The sequence below is a fragment of the Chelmon rostratus genome, chromosome 5 (assembly GCF_017976325.1).
Source record: "Chelmon rostratus isolate fCheRos1 chromosome 5, fCheRos1.pri, whole genome shotgun sequence".
Taxonomy (NCBI): domain Eukaryota; kingdom Metazoa; phylum Chordata; class Actinopteri; order Chaetodontiformes; family Chaetodontidae; genus Chelmon; species Chelmon rostratus.
Genome location: NC_055662.1, coordinates 30,419,317 through 30,444,808, shown reverse-complemented (window position 1 = coordinate 30,444,808; position 25,492 = coordinate 30,419,317). Strand labels below are relative to the sequence as shown.

The following is a 25,492-nucleotide window of genomic DNA, read 5'->3' as shown; positions in this document are numbered from 1 at the left end:
AGGCCAAAATAAAAAGTATTGTAGGCCAATTGTTGTAATGTTCACTTTATTTATATTGTTTTTATGAGAGTGTATGAGACCATGAACAGACTCCAGACTGACTGTAAGTCATTCGTATACAATAAAAAGAAAAGAGGAGGCAAAACACGACCCTGTGGAAATCCACCTTCAATAACTCCAACTTCAACAACTGCACCTTCAATAATTTCACTTTTAATGACTTCACCTTGAACAACTCTACCGTCAACAACTCCAGCTTCACTGACTCCACCTTCAACAACTTGAAACAGTAAATCATTCATGTATAATAAAAAGAAAAGAAGAGGCAAAACACGACTCTTGGAACTCCACCTTCAATGACTCCAACATCAACATCTCCATGTTTAATGAGTCCACAGAGGTCAATTGAACAGACCAGGAACATTCTAGATGTTCATGGTGGACTGAGAGGCTGACGGAGGACAAGGTCAAAGTGCTGCAGGAGTACAGTGATAGAGTGGAAACACCAGATGGCGGTGATAACTGGGAATTGCTTCAAATCTGAAAGGGGTTTCTGGACCCTCATTAAATGTGAGCAACTGTTACAATGTGGACTTACACAGTTAAAGATAAAAGTTTCGCATCAATGTTGTGTGGAAGCACTGAACAAATGTAAACTGAATGGTAGAGTGGACGCTGTGTGGAGACAATAAGTGGATGTGGACTGTAGTACTGTGTATGTACTAAGCCAGTATGGAGGGTTTTATATACTGTAAACCACCCCTAAAGAAAAGGACTGTTGATGTACAGTGGAGGATTCTGCAAGGGGCAATCGCCATGAATGTGTTTATGTCAATTTATGACCATTTTGTGTGGAAGTATGGACAGACCACCACATCTCCAACTCTCTTCCGCCTCCATCTCTCTCTCTCTTTCTCTCCCTTTGTTTTCTCATTGTTTTCCTTTATTTATTTAAATGAACATAAATCTGGTTTATCCAGCTTTGTGTTTCTTCCTTCATGTTGCCTCCCTTCAGGTGGGGCATGTGTGTTTCACTGTGTTAAAGTGGATTAACGTTTGTGTGCTTTTGTGTGTGTGCACTGTGCATGTGTGTGTGTATGTGTGCACTGTATATGTGTGTATGTGTGTGTGTATGTGTGCACTGTATATATGTGTGTGTATGTGTGCACTGTATATGTGTGTATGTGTGTGTGTATGTGTGCACTGTATATGTGTATATGTGTGTGTGTATGTGTGCACTGTATATGTGTGTACGTGTGTGTGTATGTGTGCACTGTGCATGTGTGTGTGTATGTGTGCACTGTGCATGTGTGTATGTGTGTGTATGTGTGCACTGTATATGTGTATATGTGTGTGTGTATGTGTGCACTGTATATGTGTATATGTGTGTGTGTATGTGTGCACTGTATATGTGTGTATGTGTGTGTGTATGTGTGCACTGTATATGTGTGTGTGTATGTGTGCACTGTATATGTGTGTATGTGTGTGTGTATGTGTGCACTGTATATGTGTGTGTGTATGTGTGTATGTGTGCACTGTATATGTGTGTGTGTATGTGTGCACTGTATATGTGTATATGTGTGTGTGTATGTGTGCACTGTATATGTGTGTATGTGTGCACTGTATATGTGTATATGTGTGTGTATGTGTGCACTGTATATGTGTGTGTGTGTATGTGTGCACTGTATATGTGTGAGTGTATGTGTGCACTGTATATGTGTGTATGTGTGTGTGTATGTGTGCACTGTATATGTGTGTGCACCTCTGCTCTCTCTCTCTCTGGATCTCCTGGTTGATGTTGTTGATTCTGGTTTGAAGTTTCTTTCGTCTCTGTTCAGGAGGAAGATGACTGCAGTCTGCAGGACCGGACCCCTACAACAAAACACACCAGTACATAGTAATATATTATATCATGTTATACTACATTATAGTTACACACACACAGATAACAGTAAATGTGGTTTAATAGACATGTATGATTTCACAGAAACACAGGTGTGTTACTGACCAGTTTGAGTGACAGCTGTCCAATCAGAGAAGAGCATGAAAAAAACATGACAACATTAAAAACACAGTCGGGTTAATATTATGTAATACTCTATACGTGTGTATATATGTGCATACATACGTGTGTGTATTCATGTGGACACAAACATGTGTATACATTTGTACACACACACACACACACACACACGCACATACACACAAATTTACAGTGCTGTCCAGACCAAGAACAATAACAATGTGAGCATCCACACTGATGTGCCAGAAATGGAGTCAGCAGACATGATTTCTTACTTGGAAGAGGGTCAGGATTTGAGGATGAGGATAAGGAGACCCTGGGGTGCATGTTGTCAAACCTCAATGAGGTTGATAACATACAACAATAAGGTGACAGGACGAACTGCTGCTCCTAAACAGAACAAACACATATTTGCAGGTTTGCCACCCTGTGCTTTATTGAAACCTGGTTCAGTGAGCACACAACGGACACTGTGTTACACCTGCCCGGCTGCCACCTTTTCCAAGTGGATCACGTAACGGAGCTACTACATGAATGAAGGTGGTGTACAGATGTCATCATGCAGCCCTCACCTGGAGACCACATTCATAAACTGTGAACCCTTTTATTCACTGCAGGAGTTCTCCTCGTTTATTCTGGTTATTTACATCCCACCTCAGGCCTGTGTTAGTGAGGTCACATCACCTGGCTGACCAGGTAACAACCACGGAGCAGAAACATTCAGACTCTCTGCTCGCTGTTCTTCAACAGACCAAATCTCAGCCACGACCTTCCAAAACACAGACAGCACACTGAGTGTCCCACAAGGGAGAGTAATACACTGGACCAGTGCTGCACAGTATTAAAGGACACATGTGGCTCTGTCCCCAGTGCAGCCTTGGGACTCTCTGATCACTGTTCGGTCCATCTTATTCCAACCTACAGGCAGAAACTGAAATCTGCTAGGCCTGTAGTTAAGACTGTGAAATGATGTGAACTCTGAACTACAGACTGCACTGATTGGACTGTTTGACAGGCTGCTGCAACAGATCTGGATGGACTCACTGACTCTGTGACATCTCACACTATTTTTTTGTGAGGACCAGTTTGTGCCAACTAAGACCTTCTGCACATACAACAATACACCTGGTTCTCGGCTAAACTCACCTAAACAGGGCCAGAGTCCCGTACAAGCAAACCAGAAACACACTGACAAAAAAGATTAAAGCAGCAAACCTGGGTGTCCACCTCAACAATAAACTGAACTGGCTGGATCTGCTGAGAAGACTGAGGTATGTAGGACGCTGTTTAAAACATTTTAAGACTCTGTGGTTGCATCTGCAGTGGTCTGCTGGGACTTTGGACTCTGAGAGGAACAGTTCATTTATGGCAATATTTTTATATAGTTCTTTGTATAAAATGTGCATTTATGTATAGTCAGCTTTTATTTTGTATTTGTGTTTCTCCATTCTGCCATTATTTCTACTACTATTGTCAGCTGCCTGTAACACCCGAATTTCCCCGGCTGGGCATTAGAAAAGTTTTTTCTTATCTTATGGTGCACCAAAAGGCTAGAGGACAGCTTTCCAGCTAACAACCCTTCCTCAGTGTGGAAAAAAATGCAGGACATTATCAGCTGCAGAAGACCACCCCCCACATGGCTGAGGAACCATCAACTAGCCAAAAACCTGAACACATTCTTCTGCAGGTTGACCCTCCACCAGCACTCGGGATTCGTGAACGGGATGTGTGTCACCTCTTCAAGAGACAGAAGATCAGGATGGGCTCAGATGGTGCATCCCACTCCTGTCTGACAGTCTGACACCCATCTTCACGCAGATTTTCAACAAATCATTTCCCTCATGCTTCAAACACTGCATAATAACTCAGGTGCTAAAAAAAATCCTCCACCTCTGGATTAAATGACTACAGACCCATCGCTCAGACGTCTGTGATAATGAGATCCTTTGACAGACTTGTGTTGACTCACCTGAAGACATCACAGGCTCCCCGATGGACCCCCTGCAATTTGCCAACCAGGCAAACAGGTCAGTGCAGGACACGGTCAGCATGGGACTGAACTACATCCTGCAGCACCGTGACCACCCAGGAACATGTGCAGGGATCCTGTTTGTGGATTTCAGGTCAACGTGAAATTCAAAACTCACTCAGGTCACTGAGCCGGCTTCCACCTCTCAGTGGATAACAAACTCTGTGACGGACAAGAAGCAGCAGGTGAAACTGGGGAAAATGACATCCAGCACCTGGACCATCAACACTGGAGTCCCCGAGGGCTGTGTGCTCTCCCCTCTACATCGAAGGCTGCACCTCAGGAGACCTGTCTCCTGAAGATTGCCGACAACACAAGCCTCAGCCCAAATGGTGATGAGTCTGCATACAGACGGGAGGTCGATCAACTGGTCCTTGGTGCTGTCAGAACAACCGGGAGCTGGACATGCTCAAAACCGTGGAGATAATAGTGGACTTCAGGAGAAGCCCCTCAACACTGCCCCCCATCACCATCCTCAACAACACTGTTCCACTGTAGAAACCTTCAGGTTTCAGAGATCCACTATCTCCCAGGATCTAATGTGGACTTCAAACATAGCCTCAATCGTCCAGAAGATGCAACAGACATTTGGACATTTATCACCCGTTAATGCAGAGAGTTAACATGAACATTCATCACTCACGGTCCCTGTCAACATACATAGCTACACATTAAAAATCTCATTGCATATATCGTTCACTGTTTATTTTATATTTGTTGCACTACTACTCAGATTTTTGCTTGTTTTTTGTTTTAGTCTTTTGTTGTCATTGAGCTGTATGTCCTTTATTTCCTATGCAAGTACACTGATTGAGTGCAATGTTTATAACCAGAGTCAGATTTCTTGTATGTGCACACATACTTGGCCAATAATGCCGATGCTGATTCTGATGAGTCTCTCAGTGTCGCCTGCCACGTTGAATGTAATGCCATGACACTGTTCACCACTTTCACTGTTGTTACAGATGTGGTGTGTACTCTTGAGTTAGAATGATTGTCATGATCCGTGCTGTGCACGCCTGTCTTTTGTTAAAGTTTCCTATTGTGTGTTGTCATTGTCTGTTTTTGTCACATCCTGTTTTATTTTGAAGGTTCAAGTTATCTTTCTTTGTTTGCTTTACTTCCTGTGTTTTCCCGCCCTTGTGATTGTCTGATGTGTTTCAGCTGTGTGTCATTAGTGGTCCTTCCTTGTGTTTTTAAGTCTGTGTCTTCCCCCAGTCTTTGTCGGGTCGTTGTCTCCGTTACCCTCTTGTCAGAGATCCCGTGTCGTTCCAGATTCAGTGTGAACCTTTTTCCTTGATGTTGTCTTTGTTCCCCTGTAACCCCATTCCTGACAACGATTCTGTAAATTATTATTGTATTTGTTATTGCTATAGTTATCATTGCCTGTGTGGACGGCCTTTACGTGTGTGTGTGTGTGTATACACTTGTGGGTGTGTGTATACACTTGTGTGTGTGTGTGTATATACACTTGTGGGTGTGTGTATACACTTGTGTGTGTGTGTGTGTATATACACTTGTGGGTGTGTGTGTATACCCCTCTCTTGAGGCTGCGCAGGCACTGTTTCCTGGTTCTGGAGCCAGAGGTCATGAGGTCATTTAGCCGCTGTGTGATTGGTTCCCTAGAGGCAGGGGGCGGGGACTGGGGACTGCTGATCACACCCCCTGGTGAAGGCGAGGTTGGGGGGGGCGGAGGAGGCTGCCGGGGGGAGGAGAGGAGGGTCAACAGCTGGAGAGAGAGAGAGGTGCGGTCAGCACAGCCAGGTGTGTGTGTTTGATGTATGTGTGTGCACGTGTGCGTGTGTGTTTAGTTGTGTACCTTGTTTTTTCGTATAAAGGGCCACAGCTTTCTGCTGTGTCTCCGCCCCTCTGCTCGGTTGTCTAGGTAACTGGACTCAGAGATGCTTCGCCTTATGGTGGCACTGTAGTCCTCAAACTCAACTTCACCTGGGGGTTCAAAGCCTGATTTATACACCTCCACCACCTGCCGGGTGTCCTATACACACACACACACACACACACACACACACACACACACACACACACACACAGACTCCTTAGGTAGACTGCTTAGGAATGGCAGATGACATGATATCAAGGTGGTCTAAAGAACAATGTATAAAAGATGCTGCGAGAGGAGGAAGTCGTGTCTCAGACTGAAACTCTGATGAAGGTTGTTCAAGTATAATAATAAACACCAGAAAGACATTCTGCTGTTTCTGAGCCCTTTACTACAGACCCCCCACCACACTGAGCCAGTACCTGCCTCTGTGCAGCGTTCAGGTGTCTGAATGTTTCCTCCAGTGTCACTGATAACTGAAACAACAATGATGGTGATGTTCGCTGTCTATCTGTATGAGGTTGATGAGCCGGTCTACTTCTCCAAAACTGGACTCAGTACTTCATATACGCATACCCATGGACTTCAACAAACTACCAAAAACTTCCCCCAAAACTATCCAGACTTTAGCACAGAGGAGACTCACCATCCTGGGCTGGATGCTCTCAGCAGCATCCATCATGGCATCCAGACAGCGACTCACAACAGGAAGAACTTTTCTCTCTGCCTCCGCCGATGAACGCATCGCTTCACAGATTCTCTCGATCCGCCGCTCCTCCATATCCTGGATACGCTGCAACGCAGAAACATGAGTTAATACATTCTGTTGTACTGAGCCTGGTTCACCTGGCATATAGCTGTGTGTGAAGTGTCAGTATATAACTGGTACTAGTATGTGTCACTGCTGCTTTACCTGGTATATAACTGGTACCAGTGTGTGGTAGTACTGGTGCTGGTCCTGGTTAAACTGGTTTAAACTGGTAGCATAGTCTTTCCTGGATTCATCAGCAGCTTGTTTTTTCTGTTGAGCAGTCTGACGAGCCTGAAACCAGCAAACAGCAGAGATTTACACTAAATAATATCTACAGCACCGTTACAACTCAGCCAGGAAGATGTTGTATCCTGTTTGTTCAATCCCAACAAAAACAAGTGATACAGCTTGTAGTTTTAGAGGGAGTTAGGTGAGGAACAAGAAATTAAAGCAGCTGTAATTCCCTCTAAACACACACACACACACACACACACACACACACATATATTAATTAGCAACTTTTAAATGTGGTTTAGAGACAGGACAGAGCCAGAGCAAGAACTTCTGGAGCTCGCAGTTTCCCCCGCTTCAATATTCATGCTAAGCTTGGCTAGCCCCGTCGTGACACCAGCTATATGCATAAGACATAAATTGAACATCTCATAGTAAAAAAGACAGAAAAAACTGTGAAAATACAGTAAATGCTCAAATACTCCTGAAACATAATCAGATGAAAAGGAGAATAATCACGTTGGCTGTGTCTGAAATCATTCACTATGTCCATTACAGAGTGAATATTGTTGTGTGTGTTCCCTGTGCTGTTCGTCTCTTCTCCTCTCATGTCCCCTCTACTCTGACCAGGTGTGCTACATCTGGTTGCTGATTGAGATGCACCTGACCAGGGACTGAAGGGCTTAAAAGCTCCTGTGGATGCGAGGCTTCTGGCATGGGACTGCTGGTCTAGCTGCCTCTCAGCCTGGGATTTTATGTTGTGTTTTGACCTAATGTCTTTTGTTAGCTTTGATTAATTGTCTTGGTTGTTCGTATGTCTCTGTTAATAAATTCCATGGCTTTGGTAGTTTAACAGTTATGTGGTTGAGTTGGGTCAGTGGTGATGTGTGGTTCACCCCATCGGGACGCCACCACTTTAGAGTCTGTTAAATATTAATGAAGATCTTTACAGTCAAACGGGGGTTTGATTTGTCTTTCAAACAATCCTACAAGCAGTTCTCTCCGAAAGTTTGCTTTGTATTTCAGACCTCAAACTGACATCCAGCGTTCCTGTCAACTGCCACTTAAATAAACTGAGGAATGGATACCTGAACATGCTTTGCTGTCATCTTATAGCCTGGCAGCTGCTTAGAGGAGGATGGCCGGTGATTGTTGAAGGTTTGAGGAGTTACAGTATTTTTAAAGCTTTGCAATTTGCTTCACTTTCCCAACAATAATTGTGAACAAACCACAGTGCTATCAAGCTAATTAAGATCAGAGACATTGGTAAAAGAGAGCTCAAATCACTTGTGGTGCCCAAACTTTTGCATGGTGCTCCATTATTTTTTCACTATAAAATTGTACAAATCAGTAACAATACACAGATCAGTCCATCTTCTACTCACTTAACAATACACAGTAACAAAAACTTTGACCAAATGTACAGAAACTCATCAAATATATAGTCTGCTACATAGTGAATATATTGTCCACTATATGGTGAGTTCCCCATCTTGTAGTCCTGTCTGAATCTATATTGAAAATTATTATACCACATATAGTGGAGTCAAAGTGTCCCACAATGCACATTGGAAAGTAGTCTACAACCGATGTCCACTGACCAAGCAGTATGTACCATCATGAAGAAAAAATGGAAGAGAGGAGAGAGCAGCCAGACGCATTTTATAATTCTTAAATAGCAAAATTACATTGGAGTGACATACGTGGTAGAGAAATATTGATTGTGAATTTATTTTAATCTCTTCAGGGACTGATGGGAGTGAGTTATGTCAAATTGTTGTGAGGGAGTATCTTATGGGATGTATATTCAGAACAAAAACCAAAGTAAACTTTTTGTTTTTTAATATACTTGTTAAAATTGTTTGGTTTTAAGTTTCCTATTATTATTTAGACGTAGCCCTAGATGCTGAAAGCATAGATGAAACCTTACTGCTCTATTTTCTTTGCTGTGTTTAGCATTAAAATGAACATTACATGCTTTGTGCACTGCAAATCATTTGGATAAATGTTGATGTGTGCAGGAGCTCAGGAGGCCACTGTTAGAACATGGAAGTAGTTCTCTTGTGGATGGGGCAATAGGTGGCAGGCCATCGCTTCAGCCACGTCTCATTGCTTCTGACTGGAGAGAGAACCCATCTATTCCTGAATCAGTGTCCCCTGATTCAGTGCTCTCTGAGCCAGAGTCAAACTCCAGAGCCACGGAGTGTGTCAGAGGAGCCTGGGCGATCAAAAAGGCAACGGCATGATGCCATCCTGGAACTGCTGGTGAGGGGGGGATGGGAGAAGGTCATGGAGAGGGCCAGACGAGACGAGGCCAGGGAGGAGTGACTGTTAAATTCATTAGAAATATTGTTGTTGTTTGGTTTTAAATATTAAGGACTGAAAACTAACATGCAAAACATTTTCTTAACTTTCCAATGGGTCCACTTTTACTTCTCTTCTGGATCCACTTTTACTTCTCTTCTGGAAGCTCTGACACAGTACAGCAGGTCTGAACTGTGGAACTTTGGAGTACAGTTCGGACTTCACACACGCCCTAAACTGGACTTTATTCCACCGGAGCTGCTACGGACCCCAGAGCCCACCACCATCCCCCCACTGCTGCCAAGGAGACGGAGGAGGCACCATAAACAAAAGCGGGGCAAGAGAGCCGGCGTGCGTGCTAGGCTACAAGCTAACCCTCACAGACCGGCTCTCCCCAGTCTCTTCCTCACCAACGCCAGGTCTCTCACCAACAAAATCGACGAGGTCCGTCTAAGGATAGTCTCTCGCCGGATGGACAGCTGTGTTACCGTTGTCACAGAGACCTGGCTGGACGACAACATCCCGGACGCAGCGGTGGAGATAGCGGGGCGCTCTCTGTTCCGGGCGGACAGGACTGCAGCTTCAGGTAAGAGCAGAGGCGGAGGCTTGGCGCTGTATGTACACAATGCCTGGTGTACAGCCACACGCACCGTCAGCACGTTCTGCTCTCCTGATTTGGAATACCTGGCGGTGAAATGCCGACCGTTCAAGCTGGTTAGAGAACTCTCGTCTATTGTTATTGTGGCCGCTTACATCCCACCGCGGGCTAATGCTAAGTTAGCATTAGAGGAGCTGTACTGCCTGATCAGCGGGCAGATGAACGACAACCCGGAGGCGGCCGTGATTGTGGCGGGGGACTTTAATCACGTTGAACTGAAGGCGGTGTTTCCCAAATTTCATAAGTACATAAAGTTTCCTACCAGAGACAGTAACATTTTGGATCAAGTTTACTGCAACATCCCTGCTGCTTACAAGGCTGTAGCAGCTCCACACCTGGGCATGTCAGACCACATCTCCGTGAAACTCATTCCTGCCTACAAGCCTCTGGCCTGCAGAACAAAGCCGACCACCAGGACAGTACAGATATGGACTGAGGAGGCCTCCTCTGCACTTCAGGACTGCTTCGAACTGACAGACTGGACTGTGTTCAGAGAAGAGGCAGACCTTGAGGAGTACACATCATCTGTATTGTCTTATGTTCAGTTCTGCACTGATGCTGTCCTCCCTGTTAAGACCATCACAGTGTTTCCCAACCAGAAACCATGGCTGGACAGCACAGTGCGGTCCCTGCTGAAAGCCCGGGATACTGCCTACAGATCTGGAGACAGGCTGGCTTATAGCAGGGCTCGAGCAGAGCTGAAGAAAGGAATCAAGCAGGCCAAGCTCCAGTACAAAAACAAAATTGAAGATCACTTCAAGAACAACAACCCACAGAGCATGTGGAGAGGCATCAGAACCATAACGGACTACAAGCCGAACACTCAGCTCACCAGCCACGACCCCGCCCTGCCTGACACCTTGAACAGCTTCTTTGCCCGCTTCGACACATCAGGCAGCAGAGAAGTCACACACCTACCCCGGCTGGAGGAGCAGCACCAGCCCCTCGTCCTGCAGCAGCACCAGGTGTCATCCACCCTGAGGAGGATCAACACCCGCAGAGCTGCAGGACCGGATAAGGTGTCAGGCAAGACTTTGAGGACATGCGCTGACCAGCTAGCAGGAGTGTTCCTGGACATTTTCAACCTGTCCCTGCAGCTGTCCACGGTTCCTGAGTGCCTCAAGTCCTCCACCATCATTCCGGTACCGAAGAAGACATCCATCACCTGCCTGAATGACTACCGGCCTGTTGCTCTGACCCCGGTAATCATGAAGTGCTTTGAGCGGATTATTCTCAGGTACATCAGAGACTTCATCCCCTCAGACCTAGACAGCCTTCAGTTTGCTTACAGAGGGAATCGGTCCACAGAGAATGCTGTCTCCTTCACCCTGCACACAGCCCTGACCCACCTGCAGCAGCCCAACACCTACGTCAGGATGCTATTTGTAGACTTTAGCTCAGCTTTTAACACCGTCATCCCAGACAAGCTGGCGCTGAAGCTACACACGGTGGGTCTGCCTGCGTCTCTGTGCCACTGGATCAGAGACTTTCTCACCAACAGGCCTCAGGTGGTGAGAATAGGGAACATCACATCATCCCCTCTGGTCCTCAGCACGGGCACGCCACAGGGTTGTGTGCTCAGCCCAGCCCTCTTCACCCTGTTTACTCACGACTGTGCTGCCATCCACCCCACCAACACAGTCGTGAAGTTTGCGGACGACACTACAGTAGTGGGTCTCATCTCAGATAACAACGAGACCCACTACAGAGAGGAGATACACCAGCTCACCCAGTGGTGTTCAGCCAACAACCTGGTGCTGAACACAGGGAAAACCAAGGAGGTCATTGTGGACTTCAGGAGGTCCAGGAAGACGGATCACGCCCCCCTCCTCATGGACGGAGAAGTGGTGGAGCGTGTGGACAACATCAGGTTCCTGGGCCTCCACATCACATCTGACCTCTCCTGGTCCATGAACACCTCCCGCCTGGTGAAGAAGGCACAACAAAGGCTCTTCTTCCTCAGGAAGCTGAAACATGCTGGTCTCTCCTCTCGGTTGCTCGTTAACTTCTACAGGGCCACAATTGAAAGCATCCTCTGCCTCAGTGTGACAGTGTGGTATGGCAGCTGCACGGCACAGGAGAGGAAACAACTGGCACGGGTGGTTAAAACTGCACAGGGCATCGTGGGCTGCCCCCTCCCTGACCTAGACTCTATATATGAAGGTCGGGTCAGAAAGAGGGCGAGATCCATCGCCACGGACCCCAGCCACCCGGGCCACAGACTGTTTGTACCGCTTCCATCAGGAAAGCGGTACAGGAACATCCGCACCACCACTAACAGACTGAGGGACAGCTTCTTCCCCAGAGCTGTTAGAGCTGTCACCCCCAGCAGCCCCCCACTGGAGTGAGAGACTGTGTGAACTGTGAACACTGCACACCGCACTTTACACCTACACCTCTACCTCCACCTGCACCTTCTGTGTACTTGACTTTTATGTACACACATATACTATAATTATATACATTTTAGTATATCAGCACATTTCAGTTTCATTGGCATATTTTATTCTGTCGGTACATTTCACTGTGTATATTTTATATTTTATTCTGCTTGTATATTTTATTCTGTTTGCACATTTCACTTCCATATTTTATTGTTTATTGTTTAGTATATTTTATTGCCTAAGTATATTTTCATTCTGTTATATTTTTAATTGCTTCACGAATATTTTTTTTTTATTGCATGTTGGTTTATTTTATTTTATTGTAGTTATCTTAATTTTATTCACTCTTTCTAGTCTTATCTTTCTTACCATCTAACATGGGGGTTGCAACGAAAATTTCATTGACATGTGCAATGACAATAAAGACTCTTGAATCTTGAATCTTGAATCTTAACAACGTTATGAAGACGTTACAGACCAAAGACTATCTTGTTAATAACTATTAACACTATTGAGCAACAGAAACTGGAACTGTTTACATGGACACTTGGGCTAAAAAACTTGTGTGAATGAGTTTTGAGCTGCAGCAATGTGCCCACACAGCTGTTCCCCACACTGCAAGTCTGTCTGAAGCTGACCATCTCTGTCATCTGGCCCCGGTGCCTCTTCCACAGGCTAAAGTGTGTCTCCATCTCTTAGGTAGAAGTTGGGCAAGGCGGTACAACGAGCAATGGCTCAGAACCTTGAAAAATACTGACTGCCACTGGTACTGGTGGTCCCACACTGCTTGCATCTGTACAGAATAAACAACTTCCTCTAACACTGAGCATCTGCCTTTGGGGGTTTTATTCTTGCGTGCAATCAATGCTGACCACAACCCTGGAGAATGCTGCTGATCCAGCTCAGCGTTCAAAGCCAGCACTGGTTCTTTAAAGCTCATCGTGGAAAGCAGATGACCTTGTTATTGTGCCAGATAATTTAGTGTGTGAACCTGTGGTATATTTCATTCACAGTGGAACAAGAGTTGCCAAATGCTCTTGAAACAACACAGTAAGAAGTTGCACTGCCAGCAACAACAGGAACACTAGAACCTCTAGGTCATGAACCCGGCCATGGTCAGAAGGAGAGCGGTGGCCAACGGTCACTTTGCCCATCAAAGCATAAAGCCAGTTCAGAAAATAATACTGTGATGGTTCATGTTGCAAACAAAGACTGATGACTTGAAGACTGATAACATGGTGTCATGACATAAGTCATGTGACCAAAAGCTATGTCACAATACAATCACTCTGTCGTAATGGTTTACTGTTCAAAATTGTGCCATGTCCAAGCTTCCCCAGGAGGGGGGGGTGTAGCCTGTGAGTTAATTGCTCACAATGAGAATTCTGAAATGATGTATGTAGGCATGTCTCTATTGTAAATATAAATGTAAAGGCCGAGTATCAGCTTCATCTTTTCACTTACAATTTGTCAATGTCTTGCTAGTGTAGCAAAAGCTGCACGTGTCCGTCTTCTCTGTGGAGTAATTTTATTCCTTCTCCTGATCAAAATTATTTGAGTGATTACAATCACAAAGAAAGAAAAAATGATGCTGGGTGGCATTTCCACACAGCTCCAACAGCTGTTTTATAAAGAATATTATCCAGGAGGATTTTTGACCGAGGACGACAGGCAAAGGCCAAATCCATGAGTTGTGGTGTGAGATATGTTTAATATGAGCAAAGCAGCACATCGTCACAAACAGCCTCAAACTTTGTATTTATTCATTTGAGAAAATATATTTATCGTGACAGTATCAACTGTGGATGGTCCATCAGCTCACATCTGGCACGTTGTAACTGTGCTACAGCAATGACGCAGAGAAAATTACCAAAGAAGTGTCTTAAGGTGTTTTTCAGTTTGCCAATGAGCTCACTATATCGTCCTCGATATAGAAATCCCTCAACAGGGAGCAAGGAGTAGTGAATGATTTCGGACACAGCAGTTGAGTTTACAATAAATGTGTAAAAGGACCTTACCTTCAGTGAACAGCGCTGAGACAGACAGACAGACAGACAGGAGTTAGTTAAATATCAGCACTGATGTTGAACCAAAGCATAAATTTAGCTCTCTGATGTATTGTTGAGGAAATCATATGAGAAATATTTTTCCTCAGCTCTTCTTCAGGCAGTGTTGTCTATTCTAACCTCCCTCAAACACACCTGAGGTCATGTGACTCTAACTGTCACATGACAGCCAGGCGTCACTCTAATGGTGTAGATCTATATACTTTTATAGAGGTGATTTCATCGTCATTCAGAAGTGAAGAAGACTGAAAGACCATTATCTGTTGTTACTTCAAGAGTCCTGTATTAGATAAAATCCAGATTTATGACCCTTTCATTACCATTCGATGCACCTGGAGATGTTTGGTGACTGACAGAAACACCAAAAGAAGAGCTTCTGACCTTTAACAGGCCGTTTGACTGTACGTGTAGAGTTGGATGGAGCAGTTTTTTTGTCGCTTTGATGAGAGCTGCTGTCGGCAGAGAGGAAACTGAACTCAGTGGATATTACCACAGACTTGGGATCAGCTGGTTCACAGTCATTGGCTCAATCACAGCTGTGACCAGTAACTGTCATTACAACATATAGTCAGTCATCATATATGTAACCTGACGTTTCAGCACCTCTTCCTCCTCCACTTCGTGTGATGTATCTTTGCTTTAGTTGACTGAACTCAAGTTTAAAGTTCATGCATGTTTCTTAAGGATGGTTTAGGTCGATCAATAGAAGCAGAGCGTGGTTATATTTATAATTACGGTATATTTATCCACCTTCTCTCCATCCGTCTTATTGTCGAGGTCAATTCTGTCAGAGACATGTTGAGCTCGCTCTGCCTCCTTACAGTCACGCTCAAACCGACGTTTACTCTGAAAAACAAAACGGGACGACAAAACAACAAATCAATACATTAAAGTATTTTTTAAACTGGTTATGGTCAGTATATTTGGATTCATATGTACTGATGGCTGTAGTCGGCAGGTGTTGGTGGTGGGGGTCACTCACAGACTCTAATTGTTTCCAGGAGCTCTCAATGTGCTGCTGGGCACGGCGGCCATCTTGGAAATGCTGCAACAAAAACCCAAACTAGTTAACCCTAAAAATACTGACAGGTGAACGAGGAAGAAACTTGATGGCAGCTCATACACGTTAACCAGCAGTCGTAACCAGGCTGCGGCTTCAGATAAAATCAGTATTTTCAGCAGCTGTGCTGAGAGATAACTGTAGTTGAAGAAGTATCTAAACAAAGTATTGAAGTATCTTTTACCATCTGAATGAGCTGCAAATGTGTATTTATGCTGTAAAACATGAAAAACATATTGAAAACAACTCTGTATCATAAATGTGTGTGATGAAGAACAGACACAGACACGTGCGTACATTTACTACTATTTGTGTGTTTCTTTACTTCTTTGTGTATTTGTGTGTGTGTGTTTGTTTACTCACAAGCTTCCTCTCAGTCTTCAGCTCCTGTGTGTATCTTGTCATCTCACAAACGATCTGTGAGTTCAGGTTTTCAGCAAGTTCTTCTCTCTGAACTGAAAGTTCATTCAACTGACGAAGAGTCGCAGCAAATGCCAAACACCAGGTGTACCTGTAACAACCAATCAGACACCAGGTGTACCTGTAACAGCCGATCAGACACCAGGTGTACCTGTAACAACCAATCAGACACCAGGTGTACCTGTAACAACCAATCAGATACCAGGTGTACCTGTAACAACCAATCAGACACCAGGTGTACCTGTAACAGCCGATCAGACACCAGGTGTACCTGTAACAGCCGATCAGACACCAGGTGTACCTGTAACAACCAATCAGATACCAGGTGTACCTGTAACAACCAATCAGACACCAGGTGTACCTGTAACAGCCAATCAGACACCAGGTGTACCTGTAACAGCCAATCAGACACCAGGTGTACCTGTAACAACCAATCAGACACCAGGTGTACCTGTAACAACCAACCAGACACCAGCCGATCAGACACCAATCACAAACATTAGAAAGCACAGGGCGAGACAAAGGCCAGTTTAAATCAATGAGCCTCCAGCTGCTTTTTAAAGTCATCAACAGAGGGCGCTGAACGTAATGTAGGAAGACCATTCCACAATGTTAGAGCCACTGCTTCAAAAGCAAGATCACCTTTGTTTCCAGCTGGGCACACAGGAAACTTAAGTGACCTACTGGTGACATAAGGTTGGGGCAGATCAGAGATGTACACAGGTACCTGTTGATGTAGGGTTCTATATGTGACAACTAGAATCTGAATCTTGAACTAGATGGGAAGCCAATGTACAGAAGATAGGTGTGATGTGAGTTGTCCTGCTGGACCTGGTTAAGAGAAGCATTTTGGACCATTTGCAGACAGTCCAGAAACCATTAGCTGGGCAGATGAAAAGGGGATTACATTAGTCTAGCCAGGATGGTGTAAAAGGGGGAACTGATCATCTCTAGCCAAACACAACACAAATAATATCAGACCCTAGACAGACCCTTGAGGTGCATCACAGGAAAGAGCAGCAGTTTCAGGCTTGGAGGGACCAAGCGACACAGAAAAACTGAGACAGAAAGAGAACCAGTCCTACGAGTCACCCACAACAGAAGATATCATGATGTTGTCGAAGACCCTGAGAAGATGCTTCTGACGAAAACCTGATGAAGGATTTATCTAAAATGTGTGCAGTCGACATAGCAGCGAGCTGCTAGGCGACAACATTCTGTAATATTTATGAGATAAAAAGCAGAGAACAACTGCACATTTAAAACAGGCTGGGACCAATACACCCACGTACGTTTTTATGCATGAATGTTGGTAAAATATCTCACTATTTAGGCCTGAGGAAGGTTTCATACTGCCCACCAGGTCAGTGAGGTCTTGCAGGACAATGGGAGAGAAGCTGTCCACATTTTATGACTGAGTTGAATGAGAAAGTAACTGTAATCCTTATTTGAAAAGACACATCAGGAGGTGCAGTAGTGACAATGTTGGTGGGGTCAACAGGAAAGGTTGCATTTACTGGAGGAAACAAAGCTAGCAAAGCAGGAAGCCCTCACATCCTGAACTATGTTCTTCAAGAAGTGGCCAAAAGCTTCAGGGAGCTTCATAACTGAGAGGTGCTTTAAGATGCAAGAGCAATTTACAGAATCAAAATTAAAAGACAGGTTAAATTAAATACATTTACAATCAGCAACATGCTGCTGCATAGAGTACATACAATCTATATGAAGGCCCAAAGTATGACCCCTGATGTGTATGGAACAACACAACCTCCACCCATAGACGGATTTTGTTGCCCTTTATACTACGTTTGTCCTTTGCTACTGTCATTATTGCCCCGTGCAGTTGAATCTTCTAACATAAACTTAGTTTGATTTCAGATGTCAGAAGAAACAATGTATAGAATAAGAAACATGCTGACTCACCTGCTCTCATCCTCTCTGCTTCTCTTAGGATGATACTTCTTAGACAGGCTCCTACAGACAGACAGGTAGAGAGAGAGCCTGTCAATCAGAATACCATTAATGGTTGGAATTTTAAAACAAACTCCTAATTTTTCATGATCGTTGTTCCCGAATTGAATTCAACATACAATTCAAATTCTAATTAAAATTTTATGTATATAATGACAAGTCACAACAAAAGCTGTCTTGTGACATTTTTCATAGAGCTGGTCTAGTCCATACTCTTTGATGTAGAGAGACCCAACAATTTCAGTTGCCCTGTGGAAATCTTCCTGCATGGTTCCAGTGCCAAAGGCTGTGCATCCCAGGGAGCCCAACCACTTCAGGCCGGTAGCCTTAGCTTCCCACCTGATGAAGACCCAGGAGAGGATTATACTTAACCACCTCTGTCACCAGGTGAGCAGTTTGTTTCTGTCCCTCTCAGAGCTTTCACAGCCCCAGCAGACCACTGCATAAAAGACTGCAGATGCAACCATAGAGTCATAGAAAGTCCTCAGTAATTTTCTACATACTCCAAAGGACCTCAGTCTTCTCAGCAGATGGAGATGACTTTGGTCCTTCCTGTACAGGACATCTGTGTTGGTGGACCAGTCCAGTATATTGTTTAGGTGGACACCCAGGTGCAGAGAGGTATCAAACCTATTAAAAAACGAGTCTGGCTTATTTGCCCATTCCTGGTGTCCAGTTTCTGGGCCCCTGCCATTGTCCCTGCTGTGGCCTGAGATGGTTTTCAGGCCCCTACAAACCTCTCTGGTGTTGTTCCCCTGCAGGGGCTCCTCCAGCTTCCTCCTGTAGCTCTCCTTGCCTCTCCTGATCTCTTACTGCACTCTGTTGCTTGCGTGTCCATGTCAGCAGATGAAAATTGACCAAGTTGACATGCGTGTCCGGCATGAGTTCATTCAGCCACGTCTCCGTGAAACACATGACCCTACACTCCCGGTACTCCCACTGCAGTCAAAGTACAACCTCCTTGGGGGCCAGAGTGTTAGAGAACAATCCTGATGGCAGAGGTCTGGCCCGCTCAGTGAAGCTCCAGACTAAGACCTCCATGACTGAACGTCCCACAACCAAGCTGTGCAACATCCTGGGAGCTGTAGAGTGACAGGTCCTCTTCATTCAAAGACATCCATGAGGGATGTGATGTATATACTTTGTTTTACTTATTATGGCTTGTTTTTACAATTAAATCAAGTATTTGATTCTATAAAGAACAATTAGGGACCAAAGGCAGGTTACAGCAGACACCGCCATTGACCTCAGCCTTAGCAGCCAGCTCATCTCCACGACATGCAAGTGATGTCGAAGTAATGTAGAGGAGACACACAGGTGATATCGAGGTGAATTAGACAAGACACACAGGTGACCTACAGGTGATGTTGGTACCTGATCTGTTTGGCGTAGCTCTGCTCAATGTCAGCTCTCTCTTTAATAAACTTGGTGTATCTCTCCAGGAAGTCGATTCCCCAGCTGGTGTGTTTCTCCAAGTTATCAAACTGATCCTGAAACACAAAACAAGAGAAAAATCAGCCTGAAAAGTTTCAACTCTGTCATCTCTACACAAGTGTACTCACGCTACCACCCTGTGTACTGACAGCACCCTGTATACCAGGGGTTCCCAACCTCATTACCCACAGGTCTGCACCCGTTTTTTTTCAAGGTCAGTGGTCCGGAACGACTGACAACAACAAAGTAATATTAAATCAATTCATTACCATCACGTCTCTTGTGACTAGGCCAGCATGAAACCAAGGCAGACAAGGCTCAGACAGTATTCATGTTCACTAAACCATCAAACACCAGTATCACATCAGATATCGTCTTCTAAAGATGGCGCCCTCTATGGCAGACATCTTGGCTTGCTCTGCTCTATCTTTTCTTGTATTTTTATCAATTTAGTTTTAAGCTGCCTCCATAAACCTCATGCACTGCTAACTAAAGACAAGCATGCTCTGTTGCACATTGCTAGGCTGCAGCACAGCACCGTGTTCACTGGTTTTATACCTCCTGACCTGGACTACATTGTTGGCTCCACACTAAGTCACTGCCACAGTCACTGAAAGCTGTCCAGCACAAGACAAGACAAGACAAGGCAACTGGAGCCATGTTGAGGCACAAGCGAGAAGGAAAGCAAGAGAGGTTTTTATGCAAGGTTAAAAGCTCATGCCTAACCCTAACCCTAAAACTAGAGAGTGCTGTGCACTAATATTCACAGAGACGTGGCTGCCAGCTGCTGGCTCACTTTGTTCACCGAGCAGACCACACTGTTGCCTCCGGTTAACCTAAATTTGGTGAACAACACGTATTGTGGAGACGTACAGACCATATACAAGTAAAGTTCACCAAACCTTAAAATGCTACGGTTGAAATGCCATTCTTCGATCTATCAAGGGAATTCAGTGCTGTGTTTTTAGCTGCTCTTTATATTCCATGGTAACTCATCAGCAGCTCCCAGTTTACTCCATGATGTGGCTGAAGCGTTCAGGAAACTGTCATGAAGCCGTTTCCATTGTCATGATAGACTTCAAACACTGCAATCTACAGACTCTGCTGAAAAAATATTATCATCATGGGAATAACCCCCACAGGAGACCAGAATACCCCAGATAATGTACACAGCAGCACCCAGTATGCCTGCAAGCTGCCCCTCACCCTGACTAATCCATGGGTGAACAAGTCAAACTTTGGTACCCTGATACTGAGACCATTATGTCGGACAGTTTTGCACATACAGACTGGGATGTGTTAAGAGGGTTCTTCTCTAAGCATAGAGGAGTACACCCAATGTGTGACTGGCTACATTCACACCTGCATAGACACTACAGGGCCCACCGTACAGCTCAGACAAATATCCAAACCAGAGGCCATGGATGAACAGTCAAGAACGACACAAGCTGCATCCTCGCTCTCTTGCATTTAGTACAGGCAATGAGGTGGAGTACAAAACAGCGAAGTACACACTGTGGAAAATAACCAGAGAGGCAAAACAGCAACACAAACAGAAGCTGGAAGGTTACTATTCTTGTGCTGATGCCAGGCGCATGTGGCAAGGCCAACAACAGATCAGAGACTACAAGGGTACCACCATGGAAATGACCAACACCACCATCTCCCTACCTCAACAGCTTTATAAATTCTATTCCTGCTTCAAGACCTCCAACGGTGAAACAGAAGAGGTTCTCCCAGAACATACAAGAACCCCCACTGGCTGTCTCATCAGCTGAGGAGTCCTGTGGAGAATTAACACTGCAAGGCAGCAGGCCCACATAACATGCTCGGGTGGACGCTCAAGACGCTACAGCTACAGAGCTGACTGATGTTTTCACCTCCATCTTCAACCTGTCCCATGCACAGGCCACAGTCCCAACTTGAGCCCAGCCACTGTCTGACTAATCGACTACAGGCTAGGTGTACTCACTCCAGACATAATAAAGTAATTTGAGAGAGTGATTCTAGCCCACGACCATTAGAAAAACATATGAAATACATTGATTGGCTGTGGTATTACTTTTAATTTGTATTGAACTTGGGCTAGTTTAAGGCTTCATGCTGTTCCATTGTTCTTCCAGCTAATAAGGCCCAAATATAGTCATCTGTGTGCATCTATTTGCAAAAAATATTCAGATGGAAAAAAAAACATCTACTACAGCGTGTCCAAACCTTTATTACTCAATGCCAGTAATGCTTACAGTAATTCTGACTGCTGGGGATAAAGGTTTAGTGTGCAACCATTGAAAAGAGATCAGAACCATGTATGTACTCCAGATGGTTCAAGAGCAGCTTTCAATTTGCTTTGGGTATGTCTTGTATAGACATTTTAGGCTAAATCTATGGGAATGAATATGTTGATGATATGGTGTTAGTTAGTCCAACGCAGACAGGGGACACAGTGTATCAATCTCCAATTGATCTTTCCACCATATTGGTGAAGACTGTGCCCTTTTAACCAAAAGACTAAGGAGCTGGCTATTGTAAGTCACCACAATGTTACATTATTTTAAAACTGTTTAAATCAATGGTCAGTCTGTCGAGGCAGTCGAGGAGTTTAAATAAATAAAATATTAGGAACCAACACCGAATACATTTGTTTTCAGGAAGCAATAAAAATTTGGATTTATATGATATAAGCTAGAACTTTTTACAGTGTTTTAAATCTGAATATACGTACATGGCATGGGCACCTGGGGGCTTAGAACAAAAACGGACTGTTAAGAATTACAAACATGGCCACCTATTGGGAAAGAGTAGAAACAAGTGGGATGTACATATAAAATAATGGTTAAACATACAAAGCTTGACAATTTGTGTCTGATTCTGTTCATCCTCTTTTTAAAGACTGAAAGGTTCATCTTCTCCCAATTTACAGGCAGAAATGAAAATCTGCTCCGCCTGTGGTCGAGACTGTGTTTTTGAGGCTGTAGGGACAAACCTGCATGAACTCAGTGACACTGTGACTCCTTCCATTAGCTTTTATGAGGATACGTGTGTCAACTAAAACACTCTGCACATCAGGGCTGTCAAAAAACACATCTGAATATTCCCTCTAAAAAAAAAAACACTCGAATATCTATTTTTACACATTGTGTCCATAAGAGGGAAAACCAATACAAGAGACATACTGCTTGTATATTATTTCGACAAAGATGTCTTTTAATAGATCTACATACCTACAAATCACAATATAAACATAAAATAATGTCCTCTAGCACGTTGTTGAATTACTTGCTCGTTTGACCTACATTTCATCTTCAGTCAAAGTGACGTCGTGTCAGAGTTTCCAGTTGGTTTTGGTTGGTTTCAGTCCACGAGTCCTGAACACTTCAGAGTCCCTGACAAACTGTGGGAATTTCATGCATTTATTACCTGATTATGGACCCTATTTTCCCATGTTTTTGTGTCCATGTGAGCAATGGAGACAACAGTTCCTGAAGTTTTTCCAGTACTGATCGAGAGTGCAGCAGCCACGAAATGGGCTGCAATGCCATGCGTCTCCATTCATAGGTACAGTCATTTATTAATTAACTTTATTCACACGTGACTAAAACAAACTAACTTTCACCAAAACCTTCTTGGTTCATTGTCCACTGATCCAGCAATCATCACTAACTCTGACTTTATTGAAATAAACTCTTAATTAATTGCATCAGGAGAGGAGAGAGAGGACGACATCAGAGAAGCAGAGAAAACAAAGAGGAGAGACAAATATTTTCAATGGACACTCTGACCAGAGACATTTAAATATGATGGACTTCAGCTGATTTTCCTGGTAAAAAACAAACAGACAGACAGTAATTAACAGAAACAGAGACTCCAGCTGCCGCTGTTTTTTTCCATAATTGAAAATTAATTCTTGCATTGATTTTTTTACAATTAAAAAAAAAGCTCAATTTAGAATATTTGTTGAAAGACCTTCTGCGAATAAAAACAATACACCTGGTTTACAGCTAAACTCAGGAAGCTTTGTCAGGCCAAGAAGGAGGCCTATGGGGGGCAGAGTCCAATACAACCCGGCCAGAAACACACTGACAGAGATCTGAAACGGAAGCTACACTGAGAAGCTGAACAGGTTCAGTCAATACTGCAGCGCCGGATTGGAGAGGCCTGAAGAAACTTACCACTTACCATCCCACCTCACACAACTCACCTGCTCCAACTCAGACATTAAACAACCACCTGCACCCTCTACCTGCTCCACCTGCCTGAGGAGCTGCTGATTCATTTCTACACTGCAATCATCTCGTCTGTCCTCTGTTCATCCATCACCGTCTGGTTTGGATCAAACAGCAGACAGACACACCGGAGTCAAGGAGTGTCACTGAAGACCTCTCACATTCTGGATACAACCCGTTTCAACCTCTCCCCTCTGGGGGGTGCAACAGATCTCTGCCGAAACAAGCAGACACAAGAATGGTTTGTGTCCACAGACCATCAGCGTGATGAAGAGTTAAATCAATCACAGTGTCAGAAACCCTCTGACATCCACTGATGTCCACTATAGATCCTTTTAGTTTAAACTACAGCAGATCCAACACGTACACATCATCACGCACTGTACCTGTCCATACAAATACTGCACACAGCGTATAACGTATGTATCCATATGTACATGTATATACTGTACATAATCATCCACTCAACCCATCCAACATTCACTCAGAAACATTTGACTTGTATATAGACATTGTAAGTTATTGGTCACGTTACTTCTTTTTTTTATATACTCTTGTTTTTTCTCTTTGTGGGTTTAATACTTCTGTGTTTATTTGACCTCTTCGTTCAGTTTTGTTTGTCTGTTGTCCTCTAAAATCTTCTGTGTGTAACACACTGTGATCACATACTGGGTCCTAAAGGCTGATTTCTTAATAATGAATAATGAATAATGAAAGTTAGGTCCGGGTTGAGGGGGGGGGGGTCTCTCTATCAGGGTCGCGCGCTGCAGCAGCATCATGGAGGACGCAGTGCGCGGGCCGCTGTCGTCACCAACCGTGTTGCTATGGCAGAGCAGACAGAAGCACGAGGGCCTCCCTCTCTCTCACACACATACACACGCACACACACACTCACACACACACCGCAGGCCGCCCGGTAACCGGCTCATTACCGGCGGGTTACCAGATAAGCGGTCGCAGCTGATGGCATCCAGGTTTCAGGGTCTAATCGCGGCTGATAAGCAGGTGCGGCAGGTGTGATCAGGTATACGTACCCACAGCTCCGTGCCCCAGTTACAGTTCATGGTGACCACTCCGCTCCTCGCGGCTGCTCGCTCCTCCGCCTCTCGGTGCCGATCCAGCAATCACCGCGAGCTGCTACTGCCCGCCGCGCGCATCCTCACCGACACACCGGCTGCGTGTCTGTCTCACCCTACCTCTGTCTGTCTGTTTCTGTCTGTCTGTCTGTTTCTGTCTGCAGCAGCACGAGAGCAGAGGACGCGGTCACGCGCGGCGCATCTCCCTGGAGGACCCTTTGTCATCAGTGAAGAGATGCTGAGATTGTGTGTGTGTGTGTGTGTGTGTGTGTGTGTGTGTACTGAGCATGCTCAGTTGCAGCCCCGCCCTGACGCCCCCCCCCCCCCCCCCCCCCCCCCACACACACACACACACACACACACATCATTACAACAATAAACTGTTCCGGTTGTGTCAAGGCTGACAGAGAAAAATAAGCCTGTAAAGAGTCAGTGATGACAGATTAATAATAATAATAATAATAATAATAATAATAATAATAATAATAATAATAACAATAATAATAATAATACAGACTGAAGCAGCTGTGATGGTGTCAGTTTTCCAGCAGGCGGCGCTCTTCTCTTATTAATTATTATTCCACATCACTGACACCAGTTTTAACATCTCAACCTGCAACACCAAATTATTATTGATCATTATTACAGTTATGATGAAAATATTTATGTTTATGAAATTTAACACATTCAGTCAGAAATGAGGGAGGAGTTTTGGAGGATTTGTGACTCTTTTGGAAAATTGACCATAGATTTATAATAATATAGCCTAATGTCTTTATTTTTATATTTTATGTAAAATGTATGATTTTATTTCATTATTTTACCATCTGCCTGTTTTGATGAACATTTTTAATTTGTGCATAAAAAACCTGCATGGAAAGGCAGAAATGCAAAAAGTTAGCATCCTATCCAAGTGGTACAAATATACACAACTACTACAACTAAAATACAACCTTATCAATAAAATTAATTAACAACTCCTTGATGCAAATTTGTAGTGTCTTCACAATGTCCATGACTTC

At 44.3% G+C, this 25,492-nt stretch overlaps 1 protein-coding gene across 1 annotated transcript in view; it reads right to left on the bottom strand.

The window, feature by feature from the left end:
* Positions 1 to 24,470, bottom strand: part of fnbp1a (formin binding protein 1a) — a 34,218-nt gene extending 9,748 nt beyond the window's left edge. Inside the window, exons 1-13 of the mRNA XM_041937378.1 lie at positions 24,429 to 24,470; positions 19,112 to 19,227; positions 17,690 to 17,740; positions 15,710 to 15,857; positions 15,269 to 15,331; positions 15,037 to 15,132; positions 14,239 to 14,253; positions 6,806 to 6,934; positions 6,539 to 6,685; positions 5,872 to 6,048; positions 5,590 to 5,781; positions 2,009 to 2,023; positions 1,763 to 1,872 (exon numbers count right to left, since the gene is read on the bottom strand). Coding sequence (XP_041793312.1) covers positions 1,763 to 1,872; positions 2,009 to 2,023; positions 5,590 to 5,781; positions 5,872 to 6,048; positions 6,539 to 6,685; positions 6,806 to 6,934; positions 14,239 to 14,253; positions 15,037 to 15,132; positions 15,269 to 15,331; positions 15,710 to 15,857; positions 17,690 to 17,740; positions 19,112 to 19,227; positions 24,429 to 24,458 — 1,289 coding nt within the window. The 5' untranslated portion in view covers positions 24,459 to 24,470. The remainder of the gene's footprint in view (positions 1 to 1,762; positions 1,873 to 2,008; positions 2,024 to 5,589; positions 5,782 to 5,871; positions 6,049 to 6,538; positions 6,686 to 6,805; positions 6,935 to 14,238; positions 14,254 to 15,036; positions 15,133 to 15,268; positions 15,332 to 15,709; positions 15,858 to 17,689; positions 17,741 to 19,111; positions 19,228 to 24,428) is intronic.
* Positions 24,471 to 25,492: the final 1,022 nt, after the last annotated feature.